Source organism: Pan paniscus, chromosome 9, assembly GCF_029289425.2.
Source record: "Pan paniscus chromosome 9, NHGRI_mPanPan1-v2.0_pri, whole genome shotgun sequence".
NCBI classification, from domain to species: Eukaryota; Metazoa; Chordata; class Mammalia; order Primates; family Hominidae; genus Pan; species Pan paniscus.
This window is the reverse complement of record NC_073258.2, coordinates 74959700-74972122: the sequence shown is the minus strand read 5'-3', so window position 1 is coordinate 74972122 and position 12423 is coordinate 74959700. Positions and strand designations below refer to the sequence as shown.

The 12423-nt window shown below is 45.7% G+C and overlaps 1 protein-coding gene across 3 annotated transcripts in view; it reads left to right on the top strand.

The window, feature by feature from the left end:
* The window catches only part of C2CD3 (C2 domain containing 3 centriole elongation regulator), a 159570-nt gene that overhangs the window by 141757 nt on the left and 5390 nt on the right, over window positions 1–12423 (top strand). For all 3 annotated transcript variants that reach the window (XM_055094647.2, XM_003814675.6, XM_055094648.2), the window contains one exon: window positions 2128–2239. In XM_055094647.2, the coding sequence (XP_054950622.2) occupies window positions 2128–2239 (112 nt within the window). The remainder of the gene's footprint in view (window positions 1–2127; window positions 2240–12423) is intronic.

Sequence of the window (12423 nt, the reverse complement as noted above, 5' to 3'; positions counted from 1 at the left end):
GGAGCAGATGCTGCAGAGTTTCAGGACGTCGTGGTCAGCACTGATGCTGCACACAGGTCCAGGAGAATGTGGCTGACATGTATCACTGGTTTTAGTGTTAAGGAGGACCTTACAGTGGTGGGAATGGAAGCCAAACTTCATTAGTCAAAGCAGCTAATGGTGAGGACAGTGAGAACAGGCAACTTTTTCACATAAACTGAGGAGATAAGAATAGCTGACATTTATCGAGGCACCATTCTAGGCACTTTACATATATAAATTCATTTAATCCTTAATAAGTACTAATACATTTAAAAATGGAGAAATTGCGGCACAAAAAGTGAACTTTCCTGAAGTTATCCATCTAGTAAGTGACAGAGAGCTGGGTGGTAACTAGAAGACAATGCAAGGTCAGGGGGTTGTTTGTTTGTTTCCCTAAATGGGAAACTTGAACATTTTTATGAACTGAGGAACAGGAATTTAAAGTTCATGAGGCCAGACATAGTGGTTCACACCTGTAATCCCAGCATTTTGGGAGGCCAAGGTGGGAGGATCACTTGAGGTCAGGAGTTCAAGACCAGCCTGGGTAACATGGCAAAATTCCATCTCTACTAAAAATACAAAAATTAGCCAGGCATGGTGGCATGTGCCTGTAATCCCAGCTACTCTGCAGGCTGAAGTGGAAGAATTACCTGAGCCCAGAAGGTCAAGGCTGCAGTGTGCCATGATCACGCCACTGCACTCCAGCCTGAACAATGGGAGTGAGACCCTGTTTCAAAAAACATAACAAAATAAAAGTTGGTGGGAGAAAGTGCCTGTTGGAGCAGGACCCTAAAGCACACATGAGGCAATGGACTGGGAAAGAGACTTCCATGCTTCAGAGCCAGCCCTGACACCTCACAGCAAAGTTCTTTCTTCCCCACAGCATCAGCTGGCTGTCTGGCAGTCCCCAGCAGTTTCAGCAACAGCAAATAGATCCTACCTCACCTGGGCCTCTGCAGAAGGCCTGGAGTCAAAGGGTCTTTCCCTTCGGGATCTCCATTCCTCCCCCACCTCTCTACAGAAAAATCAGGGACTTGAACCAAAGCAAGAAATCAATGCATTTCATTCATTCACAAGATATTTATTGAGTACTTACTGTCTCCCTGGTACTATGCTAGGTGACAGGAATATGGTTATGAAAAAGACAGATCATCTCTGCCTTCTTGAAGTTTAGAGTCTAATGTAGAAGAATGACGATAAAATAGGAAATGTGGTAAGCAAATTGGAGTGAGAACCATACTTATTAAACAGAAACAAAAAATTGGAACATCAAAATAGTCCCCTCTTTACCCCCTTCAGAGTTCAACTAAACTGAATCAGTGATTTGATTCAAAAAATACCTGTAGAACACCATATTCTCAACACAGCACTGAGCACCTCAAGAAGATATGGAGGAGAAGTGCAAGATAACAGTACCTGCCTTCTAGGGCTCACATCCAGATTGGACCAGCTGTACTGGTCCCTGACATGAGGACATGTCCCGTCGTGGACAGCCCCTGATGCAGAGCTCTCATTTCTGAATGTGAGCAGAGAAAATAGGCAAGCAGGCCCTCCTTCAGTGCAGGGCACCTAAATGCAGCCTAAGGCACTGCCCGCTGGAGCCACATCCCAATCCCCACATCCCCTGACTGACTTCTAATAGGTCTTTTTCTAACTAGCAGGCCCTTAGGCAAGAATCATTCAATGCCTGCTACCTGCCAGCCTCCTGAGGGGCTTTCAGGAAGTAGAGGTAACAGAAGGAAACTGTGCCATTGAGAAATTTAGGGAAGATTGAGGAAAATAATCATATCAGACTAAATAATTAAGCATTCTCCTGTGTTGCAGACTGCTCTAGGATGTGAGGAAGGAGGGATCACTGTGGGGCTAAGATTAAGAGAAAGCTTCCTAGAGGAGGCCGGATTTGAACTGATCCATAAAAAACTTCTATGTGTTAGGAGTGGGCAAGCCTTCCAGTCAGAGGGAGCCAGCTGAGCAAAGAATTTATGGACAAGAATAGTTGAGGGAAAAACATGAGTGGGGGCAGAGTGAATGGTCAGTGGAGATGCTGGCCTCCACTGCAAGAGGGGTGGACTTCTAGGTATTTTTGTCCCTTAACTACCATTGTAGCCCAGGGCCCATTGTGGTGCCCAACTTCTTTTTGCCTCCCCAGCAGTTGGAGGCTTCCCTGCGGATGCTTTCACTCTCAGCAACTTTGCCACCAGCAGCCACAACAGATCAGGTAAGAGAATGGCCAACTGACCTTTCTTCTATAGAGTCATCATGTCTTCCACAGAAGTGTGCACAGAATGCAGAGCTGCCCCAGGTCATCTTCCTGGAAAGGCTGCAGCAGGGGTCACTCCTCAAGCTTGTACTGAGCATATTCTGTGGGCCCAGCAGTGGGCAGGGAGCTCAGGAAAAGTGAGGAAGAGCAAATATGCAAGAGCAGGGCATTGTCAGCCAAGACTGACATGGGGAAGAAAAAAGCTGTGCAGAAGCATGAAAGCAAGAGGCAGCTAAGAAATGTGTATTGAGTGCTGTGGGAGTCCCCACCAAGCAGGTAGATAGGAGGGGAGATGCAACCTTACGGGAGTACAACAGTAAGATCTGGATGAGGAGAATAATATCAGTCGTACAACTATTTGCCATTTACAAAACACCTCATAACTATTCATTCAGCTGAAGTAGGTGGTTGGAACTCTGGTACAAATCCCTCATCTCCTCTTTTCTGCCTTGGCAGAGCACCTGAACTTTCTTGCAAGTACCAAGAAAATAAACAATAATAATAACTGCTTAATAATAACTGCTTTTGAGTACCTACCCTGTATCAGGTGTCCTGCTGGATACTGTGCATATAATAGTAAATAAGACAGACAAATTCCCTATCTTCATGGAGCACAAATAATGAGCAAAAAATAAAATATTTATAGACTGATGAGATGAGGACCAGGTGCTGTGATAAAGAACAGGGTCTCTCTGAGGAGGCTGTGTTAAAGATGGTAGTTATGGTGGTGCTTAGCATGTACCAGGCACTGTTCCAAGTACTTTGTATTAACTAATTAAATTTAGCAATCTGATGAGGAATATACTATCATTATGCCTATTTAAAATGAGGAAACTAGGCCAGGCATGGTGGCTCATACCTGTAATCCCAGCACTTTGGGAGGACAAGGTGGCAGGATCACTTGAGCTAGGAAGTTCAAGACCAGCCTGGCCAACATGGCAAAACCCCATCTCTACTAAAAATTACAAAAATTAGGCAGGCGTGGTGGCACGTGCCTATAATCCCAGCTACTTGGGAGGCTGAGTCACAAAAATCGCTTGAGCCCAGGAGGTGGAGGTTGCAGTAAGCTAAGATGGCGCCACTGCACTCCAGCCTGGGTGACACAGCGAGACTATATAAAAAATAAATGAGGAAACTGAGGCTCAGAGCTTCACATACTGACCTACAAGCTATGATTATTTCTGTGTATATATAAAGAAACTGAGATGCCTAAAGGCTGAGTCACTTACCCAGGGTCACCCAACCAGTAAGTGAATCTAAATTTTTTTTTTTTTTTTTTTTTGAGGCTTATTCTGTCGCCAGCTGGAATGTAGTGGTGCGATCTCGGCTCACTGCAACTTCTGCCTCCCGGGTTCAAGCAATTCTCCTGCCTCAGCCTCCCAAGTAGCTGGGACTATAGGTGTGCACCACTACCATGCCCAGCTACTTTTTGTATTTTTAGTAGAGACAGGGTTTCACCATGTTGGCCAGGATGGTCTCAATCTCTTGACCTCATGATCTGCCTGCCTCGGCCTCCCAAAGTGCTGGGATTACAGGCGTGAGCCACTGCGCCCGGCCTGAATCTAAACTTCTGACTCACAACTCTCTGTTCTTCTATTACACCACCTGAAAATCATGACATTTGACTTATGGTACATTTTCCTAGCCAGTTAGATTTTACTTAGCAGTTAACATGTATACATTTTATATGCTTTCCCAGAGGCCACATTAATGAAAAATGGGGTCAGTACAGAAGTATCCTGAGAGTTGTAGTCCTAAAGTTATAGTCCTGGGATACAATCCTAAAGAGAAGCATCAGATGTCTGATCCTCTTACTAGTTTCCTTTCCCCATCCTCTTCCAACCTCCTCAGCACCATTTCAAGATGTCTCATTTTATTTGGCACAGGAATTAATCTTAAGTTCCCACATCTCTGTTGGTTGTTTTTTTTTTCCTTGAGACAGGGTCTCACACTGTTGCCCAGACTGGAGTGCAGTGACGTGATCACAGCTCCCTGCACCCGCAAACTCCTGGGTTCAAGTGATCCTCTGCCTCAGCCTCTTGAGTAGCTAGGACCACAGGTGTGCACCACCACAACCAGCTAATTTTTTTCTTCTTAGAGACAGGGTCTCACTGTGTTGCCCAGGCTACATCTCAGTTTTTATCAGGTTTGTAAATCCTCTCGTAGGGGAGGAGAAGTGTCAGTCCTGTCCAGGAAGATCTGCAGTTTTGTGGCCTTTCTTACTACTCTGGTTTGTGGTCACCAGCTCATCTCCTTCCTCTCTGTGCTTTCCCTTGCATTTCCCACACACACCCATCACATTTATGCTGGGGTCATAGGGCTGTGTCCAGGCTTTGGAGCAAGACATCCATGGAGTGAAATACTGAATCTGCTAGTAAGTGATCTTAGGCAAGTGACTCAACCTTCCCGAGACACACTTTCCTTAAAAGTAATGTCAGGCTAATAATTCATACCTAATAGGATGATGGTGAGAATTACCCTAGAGGAAAAAAGCAGGCCCTCTTAGCTCCCTTTCCCTCCAGCCCTCGTATCCTCCCTACTCCCACAGTATAGTGGATACAAGTCCCTGTGTGACATTAGACAAGCCTTCAGGCCTCTCTGAGTCTTGGATGAAGTGTCAGCAAGTCATGCCCCACAGGAAAGGTCTCTGGGCTGCTTTGAATGGCCATCCCTCACCTTCCAAGCAGAATTGCTGTTCCTGCTTTTGTGTTTTTGCCTTTGTAATATGCCAACTCCTAGGGGCATTTTTAGCATTTTTAGTAAAAATACTAAATATTCTTACTCCCAGGAGCATTTTTGTATTTTTAGTAGACAGACAGGGTTTCACCATGTTGGCCAGGATGGTCTCAATCTCTTGACCTTGTGATCTGCCTGCCTCAGCCTCCCAAAGTGCTGGGATTACAGGCGTGAGCCACCACGCCCGGCCTGAATCTAAACTTCTCACTCACAACTCTATGCTCTTCTGTTACACCTGAAAATCCTGACATTTGACTTATGGTACATTTTTCTAGCCAGTTGGATTTTAACATGTATACATTTTATATGCTTTCCCAGAGGCCACATTAATGAAAAATGGGGCCAGTCCAGAAGTATCCTGATGTATGTCTTTGGTCTATTAAATACTAGATACAAAGTATGGGAGAGGGAGAAATAAGAATTTCTGCTTCAATTAAAGAGCAAGTCTACTTTTGAGAAGATAATACTTTTCAGCCTTTTTTCTTTGTTGCCCTTAACAACATTCCATTGTTTGCTGCTCTCAGAGCCACTTATGTCCTTAGAACCTTATTCTGGGTCCTGGTTCGGATGACCAGTCATCATGGTTAGCCCAGAACTGATGCAGTTTTAGCACTGGAACCCAGGATCCGGGAAACCCAGGGAAGTTAGTCATCCTGGCTAGTGATGGGCCTCTCTCACTACTTGATGGGTTATTGCAGCACATTTTCTCAGAATCTTACGCTCCTGGCTGGCTGCCAGCCAGCACTGGATAGCCTAAGAAATAAGATCATGTATGTATTTAGGACACTAGCAAGTAGAGATACCAAAATTTAAGAGGAAAACATTTTTAAGAATTACATTTTTTAAAAAGATTGAAATCATTACCATGGGATAAATCACAACATCCACTGATTTTCTTATACTTATTTTAGATTTAATTTTGAAATATTATTTGAGCAGGAGCACCATCATCTTGTGGCCTTTATTAAAAAGGCCTCACTTTGAAGAACTTGAGACAAAAATAGTCTTTTCTGTTTACCCACATACTTACTATTGCTGTTGTTCTGCATTTCTTCTTCACATCCTGATTTCTGGCTGGGACCATTTCCCTTCAGCCTGAAAAACTTCTTTGGAATTTCACATAGTGTGGACCTACTGGTAACTGGTTATCCAGCTTCAATTGTCTGAAAATATCTTTATTTTTGAAAGATTTTTTTTCTACTGGATATAGAATTCTAACCTGAATTTTTGTTGTTTCTTTTAGCATTTTAGAGATACCTTTCCACTGTCTTCTGTCCTCCATTGTTTCTTATAAGAAGCATTGTTCTGATTGTTCTTGCACTGAATGTAACATGACCTTTATTCACTTCTTGTTTGATTTTCTCTTTATCTCTAGTTTTCAACAGTTTGATTACAGTGTTCATAGTTGTGGAGGTAGGGAATGGGATAGAAGCAGGGGAATGGGATAGGGGAGGAGGAACATAAAGATCTGTTCAACAGTATTAGAGATGTTTCTATTCTTAGATTGGGTTGTGGGTTTACAGATGTTCATTTTCTTGTGCTTCATGATTTACTGTTACATAGATTCATTGGTATGTTATACAAAGAAATCACATAATCATATGTCATTAAAATTATACAGTGATTGAATGATAACAAGATGGAGACACCAACTCCTTCCACAAATTAGGCTGTGAATATGGAGCAGAGAAATAGGACAGTGGCTGGAGTGGCATGCGAGACCAAGGGAGGTTGTTTTTGTTTTTTAATATGGGAAGGCTGCAGCTTTCTATGTGCTAATGCAATGATCCCATAGAGAAAGGGAGAAGGGGAAGACACAGGAGTGGGAGAGAAAAAGGAGAGGGGGAAAAGAAAGGGTGTGGGATTTAGAGCACACATGGAGGTATTGGCCTTTTGAGAGGAAAAAGAAAACTCACCCAATATCATGAAGGAAGGCAGAGAAGATGGGTGCTAAAGCAGACAGGATTAGAGATTGGTGGTAGGATTTCAAGTTGATGGAAGTTCCTGTTTTCTCAGTGATGCTTCAGGCACAGTCAGCAGCTCTAAGTGAGAGGGAGTGAGGCAAGGGCAGGAGCCCTGTCCTGTATCCACATTTGAGAATTCCACCTCTTCTGCCTCCTCCTAAGGCCAGCCTTGGCCCTCACAACTGAAGAGGAGCACTTTGAGAGGCTGCAGGGCTCTTCTCAACCACTGTCCTAGGACTGCTATACTAAAGCTGATCTGCTTCCGGGTCAGGGCTAACAGCCCATCCCTGAAACAGGAGAGGGCTCGTAATTGCTGGATTGATTGCCCTGGTTTCCCCACATGATCAAAGACACGACCTGATCTTTCACTCCACGCTGAAATGATATACCTGAGCCAAGGAACCTCCCAGTCTCCACTGGAAGCATCTGTGAAACAGATTTCGCCTCCCTCCTCCCACAGTAGAGTGGATACAGGAGCCTGTATGACATTCGTCAGATCTTTGGACTTTTCTGAGTCTGCTTCCTCATCTGTCAAATGGGGTTATCAGGCCTCACAGGGTGGTTGTACTGTAGAATAACGAGTGCCACACAGGTAGAGTATAGGGGCCAGCCCATAATTCCCACCCCATGCTACTTCAACTTCTGGCTGTCGCCTCTGCAAAAAGAAAAGGGGTGAGAACGATGGCTGGTTTAGCAGGACTGCAGCACAGCGATCCATTTGCAGTTCCAAATTCATTATAAATCAATCAAGTTCCGCTGCCCCTGCTTTCTCTTCCCTCTTGTGATGAAGTAACTCTTTACTGGGACAGCTTCCTGATTTTGTTAAAAGTTTTTTGTGATTCTGCTTGCTCAGCTGCTGATGGACAAACTAGTTTTATCAACTTCCATACAGGGGAGGAGAGAGGTTGACGATGAGAACGGCAGTAATTTGCTTTACATGTTGTCTTCCTCAGACTGTGTCTTCTGCTCTGTAGATTTTCACTCTTGGGAATATCTCAATCACTCTGATGACTTCAAATATGACTTTGAATGACTCTCAAATCCTTATCTTCAGTCTAGTCTTCTCTCTCATGCCGCAGACACGTACGGACCCACCTGCATCCTAGACGTCTTGTCCGATGTGTCACAAACAATTAACTCTGTCCAAAACTTGAGCTTGTCATCTTCCTTTGCATACTTCCTCTGCAACCTGCATCCATATCTCAGGAAATTCAGCCACCATCCATGTAGTTACTCCTGCCAGAAGCACAAGTATCTCTCACCCCTGCTCCTTTATCCCCCATGACCCACAGCCAAGATCCACATCACCAAGGCCTGTTAATTCTGCCACCTAAGCATCTTTTGAATCACTTACTTCTCACCCTGCCCTGTCTAGCCCAATCATCTCCCCACTATTTCTTTTTTTTTTTTCTTTTTTTTTTCCCCGAGACGGGATCTCACTCTTGCCCAGGTCGGAGTGTAGTGGTGCGATCTCAGCTCACTGGAACCTCTGCCTCCCGAGTGCAAGCAATTCTCCTGCCTCAGCCTCCCCAGTAGCTGGGATTATAGGCGCGTGCCATCACGCCCAGCTAATTTTTGTATTGTTAGTAGAGATGGGGTTTCACCATGTTGGCCAGGCTGGTCTCGAACTCCTGACCTCAAGTGATCTGCCCGCCTCAGCTTCCCAAAATGCTGTGATTACAAGCGTGAGCCACTGTGCCCAGCCCCCCCGACTATTTCTAACCAGTCTCACTTATACTTGCACTTTTCCACCACCATTTATTCTCCACACTGTAGCCAGTGTAATATCACACTCTAATCAGACCTTACCTCACTTTACCACTGGCAGGGGGAACACTCTTTAAGCCTGTCAAAACCCCAAAAAACTTCCATATTCCTAAGTCAGTTATCAAATCTCAGTGCCTAATTGCATGTGACACAGTTGATCTCTCTCCTTTGAAGACTTTCTTCACTTATTTCTAAGGCATCACTTCTTCTTGGTTCTCCTCCCTCACTGGCTGCTCCCGCTCTGCCTTGTTTGCTGGGTCTCCCTCATTTCCCCTCCTTCTTCTTCTATATGCTGAAGACTCCCGATGGTTAACTTGGCCCAGACCTAACTCTACAACTGTAACTCTACAACTGTCTACCCAGCATCTCCACTTGAATATCTAATAGATGTCTCAAATTTAACATGTCCAAAATTGAGCTCCAGATTTTATTCCCAAATCCATTTCCCCTTCAGTCTTCTCAATTTCGATTAAAGGGTACAGCTGAACTCTGGAGGGGGGTGGTGTTTTTTGTTTGTTTGTTTGTTTGTTTGTTTGTTTGTTTGTTTGTTTTTTGAGACAGGGTCTCCCTCTGTTGCCCAGACTGGAGTGCAGTGGCATGATCTCGGCTCACTGCAAACTCCTGGGCTCAAGTGATCTCCTGCCTCAGCCTCCTGAGTAGCTGAGACTCTAGTTGAGTTGTTCAGACCAAAACTCTTGGAATCCTCCCTGATGCCAGTTTTCAATTAAACAGGAAATTCTGGCAGCTCTATCTTTAAAATATACAGAAATGTGCTTCTCACCACCCTGGTCTCAACCATCATTATTTCTGGCCTAGATTATTGCAGTAACCTCCTAACTTGCCTTTCTGCTTCTTCCCTTGCTCCTCACAACCCATTCCCCATACAGTATCCTGTTAACTTTTTAAGATGTTAAATCAGTCATCAACTCAATCATGTGACTTCTCTGCTCAGAACCTTCCAATAACTTCCCATCATTGAATAGGAGAACTAGAGCTGGGCCTGAGGATAGGCAGGCCAGAAAGTAGGAAGATAGTTTTGACCTCAGACTTGAAATTTGCGTCTTTTAACAAATGTGCAAAGCCACAGTCCTGAGCTAGGTGCAGAAGACAGGAGCTTCCCTCGGGGAACTCACAGTTCCCTGGGGAGCCAGCCTTATATCTAAGTTCCTCCAACTCCTACCAACTGCCTGTCATGCTGAAAGAGCTAGGACCCTCATGCTGTGGACCCTGCCTTTAGGGAGCTCGCAGTTCTTGGAAAGGCACTGGCCTCCAAACCACTCATTTCCTCAAATGACATTTGCCTATATTAGCACTGAAGTAAAGCAAAGGGAATGAGTATAGGAAAAGAAAGACAGAGCCATGTGGGGTGGCTTAAGTTGAATTCAACAAAGATAAAGGAAAGGCTTTTCATGCTGTGGATTTGAAAAGAAGAAACCTTAGAATCAACAGAAGTTGGACAGCAGAAGGTACAAGCACTGTGTGCTAGAGACAGAAATGTGTGCTAGGTCAGAAATGGGAAGAGATGGGCCTGGACTGAAACAAGATAGGAATTAGAAGCAAAGGACAAGAAGCAGCCTGTCTTCTGAGCCTTGGCCTCCCTGCCCTGCCCACATGGCACTTCTTTACCATGAGGTGAGCCTTGTCTTGCTCTGTGCCTTCCTGTGTTAAGCCCACACTCTGCCCACATCATGAATGGGCCCCTGGATTAACCACAGGCATCGGGCCAGACACTGTTATTCATAAGGAGTGAGTATAGGAGGCAGAAAGTATGAGACAAGGCCAGGCATGAGGGTACCCTTAAAACCTTGAGTTTTCCACCCCCTCCCACCCGATGTTCTCACTTGTACTCAGCCAGACCACAGCACTTCAGACATCACTAAGGATCGAGGTGCCAGCAAGCCTGATTTTTTTGTCCTGTCTCTGCTTATGACTTTCTGAGGTCCTCAGCAACATGTCTAAACCAAGGGATAGAATTTTTCTATCCTGGCACCTCTAATCCCAGCTACTTGGGAGGCTGAGGCATGAGAATCACTTGAACCTGGGAGGCAGAGGTTGCAATGTGAGTCAAGATGGTGCCACTGCACTTCAGCCTGGGCGACAGAGTGAAACTGTGTCTAAAAAAAAAAAAAATCTATCCTTTGGTTTCCTTTCCACAAACCAGAAGCAGCTGAAAGATAAATAGTCCTGGTAGAGAATCCCAGCTCTCCACAAAGCCACCAGATCAGATCAGTAGGGGGCCTGAGGGAACTTCCTGATGCTGGGTTTCTTCTCAGCCTGTGGTCCAGGCCTGACGGCTGAGCTGCCCCTCTTGGGGCAAGAGGTCCTGACCTATTGCCTCATTTCATTAAGCCAAGTCCCTAGCTTTCTGCAGAGCCTAAGAGAGACCTAAAGGTCAAAGTATCTCTGATAAAGGCCATACAGAGCTTTTAGAAGATAAGCAACTTGGCCACGGGTGTATAGAGGTCAGGAGAAACAGCCAAAATTGGCTGGCGCCCACCCTGGCCCAGACTGCGAGTTGGCAGGCACTTTTTAGGAAGGGGCTCATAGGTCTGCTGGGCAGGTGCTAGTCTCAGGTTGCCTGAGCCACTCTGAGGCCAGAGTCCAGGAGGAGCCAGGAGCTCTTCTTGTAAGAGTATAACTTTTAAGCCTTCCCTCTCAAAACCTGGACTTTTGAGCCCTCTCTCTGGCAGAGCTTGGGTTCAGAAGATTGAGGATCATCTTTTGAACCAGGCCCTGTTTAAAAAAACAAACAAAAAAAAGGGTTGAGGAGTCTTGCCCTAGTCAGGCCCCTTCGTAGCATAGACTAAGGCCCAGGGTGAGGGAGTGACGTAGGCCCTGTAGAATGGGCCTGTCCGGGAAGGCTTCTTGGAATAAGGAGAGGGTGGCATCAGGTGGGGTGTGGCACGGAGGGAGCATATCGGTAATAAGAACCACATGACCAGACCTCTAATTTAGGCATGGAGGGTGAGCTCAGAGCATGAGACCAGAGCCATGCGGCAGCCGGGCTGAGCAGGTCAGATTTGGGATTTGCCTCTCAGGGCTGGGCCTCTAGTCTAAGTGCCTTGTCCTCACTTCCCCTCTGCTCCTACTTGTGGCTGCTGAGTTTGCTGCTCTCTGTAGTGTCAAAGAAGTTCTAGTCCAGGCCAGACTCTGAGAGCCACCCCAGGGAAAGGCAGCCAGCCAAAGGGGTGAAAGTTGAGCAAGGCAGGCAGCTATATTGAGCCCTCACTCGGCCTCTGATGCAGCAATCCATTGGCAGGTCCACCTAGCCAGCCAGACCCAGGCGGCTGTTTACTTTCAGTTTTCGGCTCCTGAGTCAATGTTTATGTCACTTAAAGGGGCTACTGTGGAAAAGAACAGAACTTTAGCCCTCATCCCAGACCAGAGGCTCACTGTTACCAAAGAAGGGGGGAAGACAGTGGGGCGGGGAGAACTTGCCTGGTCTAGCACTGCTTACCCCAGTACAGGAGATCCTGTACCCCAGCTCTACTCAGGACTTTTGGGGCCTGACCCTTTGCCAGGGATGGGGTCTGAGAACAGCAAGGCTTCATTTTGCTCTTGGGTCTGCAGCTGGTATTGGCTCTAGCTCCATCTTAGCCTCTGTGTTTTGTAAGATATTATACCTGGTCAGAACCTTGGCCATATCTGAATTTTATTTGAACCCAGCGTAGACCT